Source organism: Rhinoderma darwinii, chromosome 10, assembly GCF_050947455.1.
Source record: "Rhinoderma darwinii isolate aRhiDar2 chromosome 10, aRhiDar2.hap1, whole genome shotgun sequence".
Classification (NCBI taxonomy): domain Eukaryota; kingdom Metazoa; phylum Chordata; class Amphibia; order Anura; family Rhinodermatidae; genus Rhinoderma; species Rhinoderma darwinii.
The window spans coordinates 83,433,514-83,447,340 of NC_134696.1; the positions used below are offsets into that span (position 1 = coordinate 83,433,514).

The 13,827-nt window shown below is 43.1% G+C and overlaps 1 protein-coding gene across 5 annotated transcripts in view; it reads right to left on the bottom strand.

Moving 5' to 3' along the window:
• HYOU1 (hypoxia up-regulated 1) overlaps positions 1–11,424 on the bottom strand; it is a 46,669-nt gene extending 35,245 nt beyond the window's left edge. For 3 of the 5 annotated variants that reach the window (XM_075840132.1, XM_075840128.1, XM_075840133.1), the window contains exons 1-5: positions 11,330–11,424; positions 10,267–10,371; positions 919–1,012; positions 546–624; positions 147–301 (exon numbers count right to left, since the gene is read on the bottom strand). In XM_075840132.1, coding sequence (XP_075696247.1) covers positions 147–301; positions 546–624; positions 919–1,012; positions 10,267–10,339 — 401 coding nt within the window. In that variant the 5' untranslated portion in view covers positions 10,340–10,371; positions 11,330–11,424. The other 2 variants (XM_075840130.1, XM_075840131.1) reach the window with 2 other exon arrangements.
• Positions 11,425–13,827: the final 2,403 nt, after the last annotated feature.

Sequence of the window (13,827 nt, forward strand, 5' to 3'; positions counted from 1 at the left end):
TAATTACACTTGACTAAAGATGTTGAACATTTTTATGGCTAATTGAAATAATGTAGAACGTACGTTTTTGGTGGCAAAAGCCAAATTGGGCCTTCTATGAAAACTAGTACCATAAGTATATTAAACCCCAGATTAACAAAACTTACTCTGAAAGCTTGAAAAGAACTGTGCCCCTCTCCTCATCTTTCACAACATTGTACTCTGGGAACCTATTTCTAAAAGCCTCAATTTGGGGGTTCTCTTCCCGCTTTCCTAACAAGTCCTGGAAGTACCGAAAAGTCACTTTTGGATTCTTAGCTGCCTGTGGGAAGAATAAAACAAGAGTCATGAAGTCCAGATGAAATTTAAAAGGGAGGGATGTCCAGGATTAGGAAAAAAATAAAAAAATTGCTGCTTTCTTCCAGAAACAGCACCACCCCGGTCCACAGGTTGTGTGTGGCATTGCAGCTCATCCCCATTTACATTAATGGAGCGGAGCTGCAATACCAGATACAACACATGGACATTGCATAGCGATAAGTGCACAACGGCTAAAAGTAACTTACCATCCCTACAGCACTATCCCCAAAGAGACGCTCATTATCTTTCAAAGCCACAGCACAAGGTGTTTTTCTCCTCGACTCTCTGAAAAACAAAAATTGCCCAAAACATTAGACTACACGTCCGACAATATTTGTACAGCAACGAATGCTGGAAGAATTCAGCTGTGAAGCCTGCAGAAGTGTGAACGCAGCTCTGGATCATAGTACATACTGTATAGTATTCGTTTTCTCACCTGCAGCACTAATGCCAGTCATAGGGCATGCTATGGCCGCTCCTTTGAAATCAATGGGAGTTACAGAAACTTATTAACGCATTGCGCTAAATTGAACGGCTTTCCCATTGCAGTGTGTACCTTATTTAACCAACAGGACTTACTTGTTTAAAACTATTTCCATAGGAACTCCAGGTTTCACAATTGCAACTTTCATCCATTCAGAGCCCAAATCCACAGACATGACGGCCACAGACTCTGTGAGAAGAACATTATATTGTGAAAAGCACGCAACATGCTCTTAGTATAGGAAATACGGTAGGAGTTTAAATGGACAAAAATCATATGGCGGAAAGAACAGCTGCTCAGGAAATGCTTCTGTATAGCCTTTGTACGCGACCGTGGGTGCCGCCCGTGTCCCGTCCGTGATCCGTGGAAAGATGGGACATGTCCTATCTTTCCACGGATTGGAGAGTCGGGTCTGTTTTCACGGACCCGATGCACCTGCTAAAGTTAATATGTTCCATGAAAACTATCGAATGCTACTCGGATGCCGCGGAAAACAGCCCGAGTGGCACTCCGACGTGTGTGTGGCGATGCAAAATTTTTTAAGCACAGTTGCAGACATGCCCCAAAAAAACACTATTGTGAAATATAAAATATATCGAGACATTTGCCCTAACATCGTCAACAGGAGACTCAGTTGTCAGAAGCCACGTCCACCGTCTGTACATCTATAAGATGGACGTGCGTGCCCAGATCACTCGGGTCAGTACTCGGGTTCCCCTGATATACCATGTATGTACAGTGAGCATTAACATCAGTTTCAGTGCGGATCCCTGACCTGCTATGTACTACTGGATAGGAGTCGGACCACACTGGGCTCCGTCACTTTCCCTACTCCTATCTAATGACCGGTCATAATACTTTACCTTTTTCTTGCAAGTGCAGAGCCAGTTTTGAGATAAGAGGACAAAGACAGATTTCAACAAAACTTCTTATAACTTTTAGGGCTGTCACGATGCCAGAATTTGGACATAGATACCGATACTTCATGTAGTATTGCAATTCTGGATACCAAAACGATACTTTGCCAAGAAAAAAAAAAAAGCTCTTCCGTTTTCTGACATATGGTGTAGTGAATTTTGAGCCTCCATGTTTCTCAGTCATAATGGACATTAGGTTAATGTGTGAGGTACATGATGGGGTTAATTACGATTAATGGAGGTTCAAAATTCATACCATGTGCCTCACATTAATAAGTGTAAGAAGTTTTTATTTTCTTACAGCGTACACATCATAAATGACTAAAAATTTTTGTGCAGATTAGTCGCGACGGTTCCGAATGTGTGTATATTTCAATGTATTAACCCTTTCACGCCGCAGCCCTTTTTCAGATTTTCATTTTTCCCTCCCCACATACAAAAGGCCATAACGCCTTTATTTTTCCGTCTATACAGTACTAGGAGGGCTTGATTTTTGCGTGACGAGTTGTAGTTTTTCGTAGCACCATTTATTTTGCCGTATAATGTACTAGGAAACGGGAAAAAAAATATTTGTGGGGTAGAAAATGAAAAACAACAGCGATTCCGCCATGGTTTTTTGCGCGCCATTTTACGGAATTCACCGTACAATTAAAACATATTCATTTTATTCTATGGGTCAATACGATTACGCCGATACCAAATATGTGTAGGTTTTTCTATATTTTACTACTTTTACAAGTAAAAACCTAAGTGTAAAAAAGAAAATATATTTTGTTTCGCCAAATTCCGAGAGCCGTAACGTCTTTATTTTTCCGTCGATTAAGGGCTTATTTTTTGCGGGATAAGCTGTAGTTTTTAATAATACCATTTTGGTGTAAATGTAACAGTTTGATCACTTTTTTTTTTTCATTTTTTGTGGGAGATTAGGTGAACAAAAAAAGAGATTCTGGCGTTTACAATTTATTTTTTTTACGGCGTTCAACGTGCGGGTTAAATAATGATATATTGTGATAGTTCAGACTTTTACGGACGCGGCGATACCAATTATGTTTATTTATTTAATTTTTTACTATGCTCTAGGGGGAAGATGGGAAAAGGTTTTTTTTTTAACTTTTAATATTTTATTTTATTTTTTACACAAAAAAAATAATAAAACTTTAACTCATTTTTACTTTTTTTTATTAGTCCCCCTATGGGACTTCAACCAGCGATCGTTAGATCGCTTGCACGATATACTGCAATACTAATGTATTGCAGTATATCGTGATTCTGACAGTCTCCTATGAAGCCCTGCCGGAGGCAGAGCTTCATAGGAGTACCAAGATGGCGGACCTGGGGGACTTAGTCAGACCCCCAGGCAGCCGTGTGAACCAACGGCTACCCCCGATCTCGCCGCGGGGGGGCCGTTGAGACGTTACAGGGGGTCGCCCCCCTGTTTTTAGTAATTTAAATGCCGCAATCTCTATTGAACGCGGCATTTAACGGGTTCTCGTAACCCAGAAGAGTCGGCTGTAACACACAGCCGACACACTAACACACTCGCTCTACGGAGCGGACTCAGCCCGTGAGCCCGCTCCATATTCCCACACCCGGCGTGCGCCGTATATATACGGCGGATGTAGGGAAGGGGTTAAGCCTTATTTTAGTGTGTGTTTTTATTTAACATTACTTTATTTTTATTTTTTTACTTTTTTTAGTTTTAACCCCTTAGTGACCAGCCCATTTTAGGCCCTAATGACCAAGCTATTTTATTCGTTTTTCTATAGTCGCATTTTTTCATCTACATAGCTGTATGAGGACTTGTTTTTTTTGCGGGATTAGTTGTACTTCTTAATAGCACCATTTTAGGGTACATATAATTTTTTTATTCACTTTTTTGGGGGGGGGGGGGAATTATAAAAAAAAAAAAAACTGAAATTACCCCATTGTTCTATGCGTTTTTAAATGGACGCCTTTCACTGTGCGGCTTAAATAACATGTTGCCTTTATTCTATGGGTCGGTACGATTACGGCGATACCACATATGTGGAGGTTTTTTATGTTTTACGACTTTTGCACAATAAAAACACTTTTGAACTAAAATGATTTCTTTTTGCATCGTTGCTTTCCATGAGCCGTAACTTTTATTTTTCCATCAATGTAGTGATTTTTTTCGACTTGTTTTTTGTGGGACGAGACGTAGTTTTGATTGGTACTGTTTTGGGGTGCATGGGACTCGAGTCATTTTTATTATGACTTTTTTGGGGGGGGGCAATGGAAAAAAAATTGCAATTTCGCCATTGTTTTTTTTTATGGTGTTCACCTTGCGGTTTAAATTACATATTAACTATTAATTGAGTCCCTACGGTCGCGGTGATATTATATACGTGTACTTTTATTTATTTTTTTACACTTTTACTAAATAAAACCACTTTTTATGGAAAAAAATTGATTTTTTTACTGTAATTTTTATTATTAATCTTTATTTCACTTTGATGACTTATTTTATTAGTCCCACTAGGGGACTTTACTGTGCGATCTTCAGATCGCTGCTATAATGCTTTGGTATACTTCATATACTAGAGCATTATTGCCTGTCAGTGTAAATCTGACCGGCAATCTATTAGGACGTGCCTCCGGCACGTCCTAACAGGCATATGTCCATGGCAGACCTGGGGGCTTTTATCAAGCCCCCGGCTGCCATGACACCCCATCGGAGACCCGCGATTGCATTTGCGGGCCACCGATGGGTGACAGAGGGAGCTCACTCCCTCTGTAAACAAGTTAAATGCCGTGGTCGCTATCGACGGCGGCATTTAACAGGTTAAACGCCCGCGATCTAAGTAAACTTCGATCGCGGGTTTTGGAGCAGGAGCCCAGCTGTCATCAGACAGCAGAGCCCCGGCTCCTGCATGCACGGGACACCCGTGCAGGACTTAGGCTAGGCTGACACCTTTTCACGTTAGCCTAGTCTGAGGCCCCTTAGTGACCAACGTGAAAAGGCGTATTGGTGGTCACTAAGGGGTTAAACTTTAATTTACTGGAATATATTTATATGCCAGTACATTAGCCTGTGTACTGATAGGCATGTCCTAACAGGAAATATGGTCAGACAGCCCTGGGGTCCTTCAATGGACCCTGTGCTGCATGCCCATATATGGTATGTCCCTCTACCGCGAAACAGGGATACCCTGTGACTTCTCATTTTCCACTTGAATATTGCAGTCAGCTTTGATCGCGGCAATCGAGAATAGCGGCGCACGGGGTCAGTATAAGGTGATGCTGTCCGCACGCACAGACTTGTAGTCAGGAGCGGCTGTGGCAATGGCTGTATTAGACAGCCGCAGCCCCACTCGAACTACAATCATGTGTTACAATACTAAGCTGTGCAGCCGCACAGCTTAGTATCGAGATACACGAATTAACGGTATTGAACAGTTTGGGGATGCACGGCATAGAAATACTATCGACATTTTGATGCATCGTGCAACCCTAATAACTTTCCTTCCTGGTAGTGCAGGGACTGAGACACTGAATAGAGCTAATTTCCTCTAGATCAAGGGTACACAACCTGTGGCCCACGATGCCGTCCTGTGCAGCCTCCAATCATCAGTGCACAGACAGCATGGTTGTCACAAATGGCCTACACCTACATACACTTTATAAATATAGTACAAGGAAAAGGGAGAATCAGAAATAAGTTGCAGAGAATTTCCTATTACATGCTAATACTGTGGGACACTTTCCACCACCCTCTATATAAACTCAGCCGTACGGATTAGTAGGGGGAACGCCTTTACTATTAACAGAAACCGATGTATAAACCTCTAAACTTCTCTGTGCCAGAAGGAAATAGAAGGCCTCAAGCACACATCCGTTGCCATTAACGGACCAAATGAACAGAAAGGCTGAGACGGATCCGCGAAAAACGGACAGGAGTAGCACCGTTTCTATTCTTTACAGAACGGACGGAGCCGTTAAAATAACGGAAGTGTGCAATAGAAATGAATGGGTCAGTGCTTACCTGTTAAAAAAAACAACACTGAAGCAGCACACTTCATTTCACTGAAGTGTGCTTGAGACCTTATGGTGTTTTCAGCAAGTTTGTAATTGTTTTTTTATTTAAAACAAATGAGAATGCTCGTACTAAGCGGCGGCTACTTCGCGTAATAGGACGAGCATTCTCGCCCTGTGTGACAGCCAGTGTTTGCGTCAAATCAGGAGTGGGGCAACGGCTGTAATACACAGTCACGGCCCCACTGACGTCGGAGAGCAAATAAACCTTTTCACTCTGCCATTAACCCACTGAATGCCGCGATCAAAGCGAACCACGGCGTTCACAGGAGGGGGCAATGCCCTTTGATAGTGTCACAGAAAATCCCTGTGACGCGAACAAAGCCCAGTACCCCTTGAGAAAGCTACCGCGAAACGTGCGTTGGGGAGAGTGGTGTGGTGTCCACTTTTAGGCTGATTATGCAGTATACCGGTTGGTATAGGTCCTGGGACCGGATTTGATTTGCGGTTACCCCCTGGTCACTATATCTTTACACTCACACATATACCAGTGTGGGTGGGCTCTGCTCGCTATACACTCTGTTTGGCTCATTACTTTCTCTATTATGCAGGCACTGTGCATGTACCACATTGTGGTTTTTGAACTTCTTTATTTGCAAGTTGTTCTTTGAATTGTTTATTATGCTTTTCTTTGCCTCTTGAGTATTCTTTACTTGTTACAGCTCTTGTGTTCTCCACATCCATGCATTTTAATTGTATGTCTTATTTTAGGTCCTGATGGCCAACATGTTTTTATGTATATTTAATAAAGTATTGCCATTATTACAAGTCATACTTGTGTACTTGGTGTTTAATTTTGTCCCTTTTTGGGATGTGTGATATGTCCACACATACAGTCATGGATATTCAAAGCCCATAACTTTTATGGCCAGTCATCCCAGGGCCCAAATTTCCTGTTAGGGCATACTCAGGTATGCCCTAACAACTGCTTGTGTATGATCAGTACCCAGGCTAATGTACTGGCATATAGATCTACGACAGTACAAAAATAAAAAAATGTAAATCCCTTTATGGGATTAAAAAAAAAAAAAAAAAGTTAAATTCAATTCATGTAAAAAAAAAAAAAAAACAATTATGTGAAATATAAAAAATAACATAATACACAAAAACACACTTTTTTTTTTTACAATAAACAAACTATTTAAAACATAAGTCCCAAAACAAAAAATAAGACATTTGGCATCGCCGAGACCGTAACAACCTGAACAAACGTATGAAATTATTTATGATCAGTGTAAAAAATATTAAAACTGCAGCGGAACTGCATTTTCACTAAAATAAAAATATATAAATTAAACAATAATGTATTTGTACCAAAAAATTTAACCTAAAGTACAACTCATCCCGCAAAAAACAAAGTCTCATACAACTATGTCGTACAAAAATGTAAAAAAAAAAAAATGTAAAAAAAGTTACGAGCGTCAGGATGCAGAGGGAAATATAAAAAATTGTTCTGTCCACAATGCCAAAATTGTCCGTGTCCTCAAGGGGTTAAAACACCATATTTTTTTTTTATTTTTTTTTTTAGAGAATACAAAGTGTTCACAAATCTACATAGCCTTTTAGCTGTTTAAACATTGACAACACGGACATCCTGCCTGAATGTGTGATCAATGGGGAAACTGTGAGAACAGGACACCTGCTCCTACTGTAACCAATGAGATTACAGCACAGACAATGCACGAGCTCAAATTCTGACACCTTTAGGCCTCCTTGGTCCAAAATAATAATCTAAAAGAACTCACATTTTTTTTTTTGTAAAATATATGTTTTATATGGTGTTTGTTTTTGTTTTTTCCTTTGCAAATATGTTTAACTACCTGCTTTGTGTGCCATTTTTCAAATTGAAGTTCAAAAATCATGCGATGCTAAGATTCCACTTTGCGACAATTTAAAAAAAAAAAAATAAATGCCCCAAAAAACACTATTACTCACTAATACTGGTGAATTGTTGTGGATCAGTGAGCCCGAATGACATACGAAGGAACAACAAGGTTTTTTTTGCGGTCCGACGGATTGTAACGGACTTGTGGTTTTGTGTGCATAAGGCCTTACGCAGGGCTTAATACATGTACCAAGTTGGCAGAACTAGAGACCTTCACTGGGCCCTGGCAACCCATCAGAACACGGTGATCGTGTTGCGGGGAATAGATGGGTGAGATGCTGTGGTCAGCATTGACTGCAGTATCCAACGCCTCTTGCACACAATCAAGTTCGGGTCGTGAAAACCGGTCCGTGTGCCGGCCCGACCGTGGTACAGGTTAACGGGACTCCTGCCGTCAGACATTCATGATGCTAGGAGTCCCTGCCTTCCCACGGAACTGCTGTTCTGTACGGAACAAAATTACACAGCAGGGAACAGCAGTTCCGTGGGAAGGCAGAGACTCCTAGCATCATGAATGTCTGACGGCAGGAGTCCCGTTCAAGTGTACCGCGGTCGGGCTGGGAAATGTGGCCGACAGACCATTTTTCACGGCCTGAACTCTGTTGTGTGCAAGACGTGTAAAGAGTACATGGCTGGGGTTTGACTTGAACTCTCTCCGAATACGGCCATTAAAGCGAGGTGTCAGCTGTATAATACAGCGGATACCCGCAAGTGATGACACAGGCACGGGCTGGAGGCAGGGCTTCATAGGAGTACAGAGATGGCGGACGTGGGGGGCTTTCATCAGACCCCCAGGCCAAACAACGGCACCCCCAATCGCGCCGTAGGGGGGCTGTTGGAACGTTACACCCCCTGTTTTTAAATATTTAAATGCCGCGGTCGCTATTGACCGCAGCATTTAACAGTTTAAAACAAGCGGCATACCGCTCGTTACCTGGAAGCGTCGGTCGATGTCGGGAAGGGGTTAAAGGGGCTGTCGCACAACAAACAATTATGCCCCAACCACAGCACGTCAAATGTCTGATGGGTGTACATCACAGAGGGACGGCGGTCCCTTCACCCCATCCCAATGGTGAGGTGGCTGCTACATCCAGAGGAGGTGGCCGAGAACTCCGAAGACAGCGGAGCTGCGCTGTTTGCGTAACACCCATATAAGTGAATAGGAGCTATGTAAACGGTGTAGCAGTGAATTACGTGGTTTCCGTTACTCCCAAGTTACGAAAACAGCGTGGCTCGCGGTTTTACTCAGTTTAGATAGCAGCGATGTGATTTTTGCAATAATTTTTTGTGACCGATGCAGGTTTCTTTGCTTATACACAATTTTTGCTTTAAGCATTTTTTTAGGCTTATAGTATGAAAAAAATAAAAATAGTAAAAAATAAAAATATCTAATTTTACGGTACCGTATTTTTTGGACTATAAAAGACAGTTGTTATCTTAGACTCTGCACTGTAATATTCTACTGCGTCTTATCTCCTGAAGGCAAACAGCTGCCAGTGTATGAAGAAGCTGGAGACGGAGCTCCAAAGGTCCTTGCAGTGTAATGGAAGCTGCATGCCCGGCACTGTTCATAAAGAACCCGAGTTATCTGCTCACTGAACAGTCACATCTTACACACAGAGTTCTGTCATCTCACTGTTCAGTGAACAAATAACAGACGTTTGTACACACAGCAAAGTAAGGCCTCACGCACATGGCCGTGCCCGTAATCACGGGCCGCGGTTGCAGGCACGGCCAGCCGCTCGCATTTTCAGGCCGTGCTTCCCATACCAAGTATGGGAGGACGGACCATAAAAAGCAAAAAGATAGGACAAGTCCGATCTTTTGCGGTACACTTCTATGGCCCGGATACCTTGCCGTATATAAATAGGAAGGTGTCCACAATTACGGATGATTTTTACGATCGTGTGCAGGTACTGATCTGCAAGGACCTTCTAGCCACGCCCCCTCCTATGTGCAGAGCCGCAAGAAGAGCAGATTCAACACCATTAACCCCTGCCTCTCTACACCGCTGATGTCTAGTGAGTTCAGGGGTGGGTGAGAGCACTATAACTGCCAACATCTTGTATTTTTGGATCTGACATTGTTATGGGGCACAGTGGCTGGCATTGTATTGGGGCACTGTGGTACCCTATGGTCTAAATATTACCCAGGAAATGTACAGTTAAATGCAAAACCTTTTTTTCCCCTCTATGCTACAATTTATGTGTGCGTCTTATGATCCAGTGCGTCCTACAGTTTGAAAACTACGGTAATTGGGTCAGGGTTAGCGTGAAGAGTGTTTTGGGGGGGGGGAGGTAGATGTCATTTTTTACTTATATTATGGCCTGTCCCTCAAAAGATCAGACAGGACCTTTGGGGGACTTATTTAATTTTAGTATTTTTAAACTATACTTCCCATTGTAACTGGGGATGCACCATAACCCCAGTTACAGGGGGGATGGACCCTGATAAAGGGACTATGGTCACACTTAGGGCTGTGCTGGGTGTAGTTAGGCCCAGCGGCAGCCTCCTACTGGCGTCTCAGCGTTCACTCGACCAGTCACATTATTACTGAGACCATTAGACACTAGCCTACCGAATCTTACCTGTGTGAGAGGGCAACAGGATTACCACGAAGACTGGGAGGAGCACATGTAGCGTCCAAGTCCGAAGCCCCATTTTGCAGGGATCACTCCACAGATTAGCTAGACCTGCACAAGAAAAAAATAAAAATAAAAATGACCATCAAACATTGGGATTACAGAAGTAAACTGCTCTGACGAAAGAAGAAATCTGCCATGGCTTTCGGTTGCTTCCACGGAAGCCATGGCTTAGACTACAGAAGATTGTAAGATGATCTGTATCCTCTGCTACACAGACACCCCAAAGCAGCAAGGTTCAACAGGGGCAACCAATACCTTGCGGGTGAAATCACTAAAAGGCATCAAATGAGAAAAAAAAAAAAATTAGTGGAAGATACAGCCCAAGAAGACGTGGCCCAGAGCTCGGTCAAGGATGTTAGGCCTGGGATTTCCTGCATGCAGCTCCGCAGATACCGCCGTGGTGATCTATACACAGCAGACAAGGCGTTCTCCTTTAAAGAACACTGATCTGACACACCTGTGCCCATAAATAACCATCAGAAGGTGCCAGGCGAGACGTATTCTCCCAGGTGTGGGCCTGGTCATTGGCTGCCTGGAAAAGTAATCCAAACCGACCATGGACGTGACATTGTATCCAGATACTATCAAAACATCGGATATCATTTCCCAATTACAATTGATATAAATGACAGAGGACAATGATTACAGGTATCAGTCACCTACTGAGGACACGTGACCATTACTCGGACTCCATGATCAAGTACAAGTATGAGGTCACCTGTCTGGAGATGAACATCCTGGAAGCTCAGCTGAACTGGTCAGCACGGAGTGTCCATGATTGTTCACCTTTCTATCTGTGTAGGGCGCACTACACTACAAACGCTGTCATTACCGCTCTATAGAAACGTGCGTATCTATAGAATACGCTGCATGAAGCAGCCACACGTATAGTTACCCTGCAGCAGGTCAGGTGTGTATCGTACCGGTTATGTGAGGACTCGGTCCGTAGCTCGGTGCAGTGTGGCCGGTAGGTCAGCGCTCGCCAGTCACTCTGCAGCTCACTCACCTTTTTGCTACGAACCCGGAGTATCGCGCACAGGCCTGAACGCGGCGTGTGCTGATTGGTCCATTTACCGGCAGCTTCGGCGACAGCCAAGCGCGGACCTCCAGCCAATTAGGCTGCAGAGAATTTTTCGCCATCCTCCTCCCATTGGTCCACGTTTTTTTCGAGGCGCTGATTTGTCCACGACTCCATGACGTCATCCAGTCAGAGCGCGTTCTAACTGCCTGACGTGTGGGTGTTTACAGATGTTGAAGTCAGTGGCTGAAGCTTCCTGGTGATTAGTGGGGAGTGTAGTGATCGAGATCTACTGTGTGGTCGGGCACAGTTGCGCAAAAAAAACGCATGCACCTTGTAATAAATTAGCAGCAATTATCGCCAACTACTCTCTAATTTAATTGGTGGAAAATGTGCCATTAATTATATGAGGACGGCACGCTAAAAACACAATACACCGCACTACATAGGTATAATTCCATAATATAGGAAAAAAATTAAAAGTCGAAAAGTAATGTAAAGAAAAAAAAATTATTGATGTTGCTGTAGCCATAAGTTTAAACAATTCGTGTAAGTTGACATGTAGCATAAATACTGCAGATTTTCTGCAATGGGTTTAATTGTGGAAAATCCACAGCATAAGGGCTCGTTCACACGTAACAGAATTTCGGCCGGAAAAAATGCAGCAGAATAGTGGATGAGATTTAACAAATCTCATCCACACGCTGCTTAAGATTTCCGAGCCGAAATTGACCTGCGGTGCGTATTTTTTGGACCGCAGCGTGTCAATTCCTGCTACGGAAAGTGTGCAGAATTGCTGCGTTTTTCAGAGGAGACGTCTCCATCAATTTCCGCACCATTTTCTCCGGTAAAAACCGCAGGAAATGGTGCGTTTTTTGCCGCAGCGGAAAGCCTTTGACTTTCAATGGAATTGCTGCAGCAAATCCGTAGTGTGTAGATAAGCCCTTATACAGTAGCAGCAGAGTGGATGTGATTTAAACAAATCTCATCCACACGCGTAAATGATGAGCGTTTTTTTCTTGCGGTTTTTCGATCCTCAGCATCTCAATTGTATTTGCGTAATCACTGCTTTTGTCTTGCAGGTTTTCTTCATTGAATTCATTGGGGGGGATAAAACCAACAACAAGTAGCAGATGTTGGTTTTTTTGTAGCGGAAAAGCAGCGATTCCGCCGCAAGAAACCCAACTAAAAAAAATAATAATCTTATAATTACCCAGAATTCTCTGTTTCATCACAGGAGGCCGGCCGCAGGACGTCAGAGGGATGCGTTGTTTACTTAAGTATCAAACTATTTTTTTATGTGCAGTTTCCGCAGAAGACATTCCGGCTGAAAAACTGCACCGCAATTGCAAGTTATTGCATCTGTGGTTTGTGAGTGGCATGCGTTTTTCACGCACTCACAAAGCACATTATTATTTTTTTTAAATGGAATTGATGCGTAAACCAGAACCAGAGCAGTGCAATACACTGCAGCGGAGGCCTCTGAAAACGTCCCACAAGTGCCTGGTTGCAGGAGGAGGCCAGGGTCAAGTGAGCCCTCTGAAGGAGGCGCCGCTCCGGTGGACACAGCCGCCATTTTGAGCAGGAGTTTCCTGGAGGCCCCATTTCACCTCTACATCTCAATCAGCCAGTGGCTATTACTAAGGCGGTAGTAATAAAAGTTTAAAAGAAAATACAAAGACATAGAAAAAATATTTTATTAAAATAAAAACCCCCACACACAACCCTCATTAACCATTTAATTGAAAATTTAAAAAGCCGTCATTGAAGTAGTCCAATGACCGAACCTGTAAAAAAAGACAAACACGAAAAAAAAATTGTAACACGTGGTAGGCTTAGATACAGGGCCCATGTGTGATACTGTCTGTTAGACCATGTATCTAAGCCTACCACAAGGCAAGCTTAGATACAGGGCCCCAGCAGACAGTAATCTTATACTGTATAAGATTACTGTCTGCTGGGGCCCTGTATCGAAGCCTAACATGTGGTAAGCTTAGATACAGGGCCCATCAGACAGTATCATACATGGCGATACATACATACATGCCCCCATATAGAAGTTAGTCCGTTGCCTGTGCTCCCATATAAAAGCTAATCCCCCAGTTTGGTGTCTTTGCTACAATAAAAAGAATAAAAAAAACTCACCTAACACGTTCCCACAAAGAGCTGAACGGTCCCGTCACTGCCTTCTTACTGGTACTTGGCGCCGCTCGCATCCACAATAACAATGCATTGCGGCGCAGATGACGTAATCATGTGAGCGTAACATGATTACGTCATCTGCGCCGCAATGCATTGTTATTGTGGATGCGAGCGGCGCCAAGTACCAGTAAGAAGGCAGTGACGGGACCGTTCAGCTCGTCGTGGGAACGTGTCAGGTGAGTTTATTTTACTTATTTTTATCTGCTCCTCTCTGCAATCTACCACGAACGGCTATAGTTAATTTAAGCAGGTGGGCGGCGTTAAGCACCCGACGGCCGACTGGG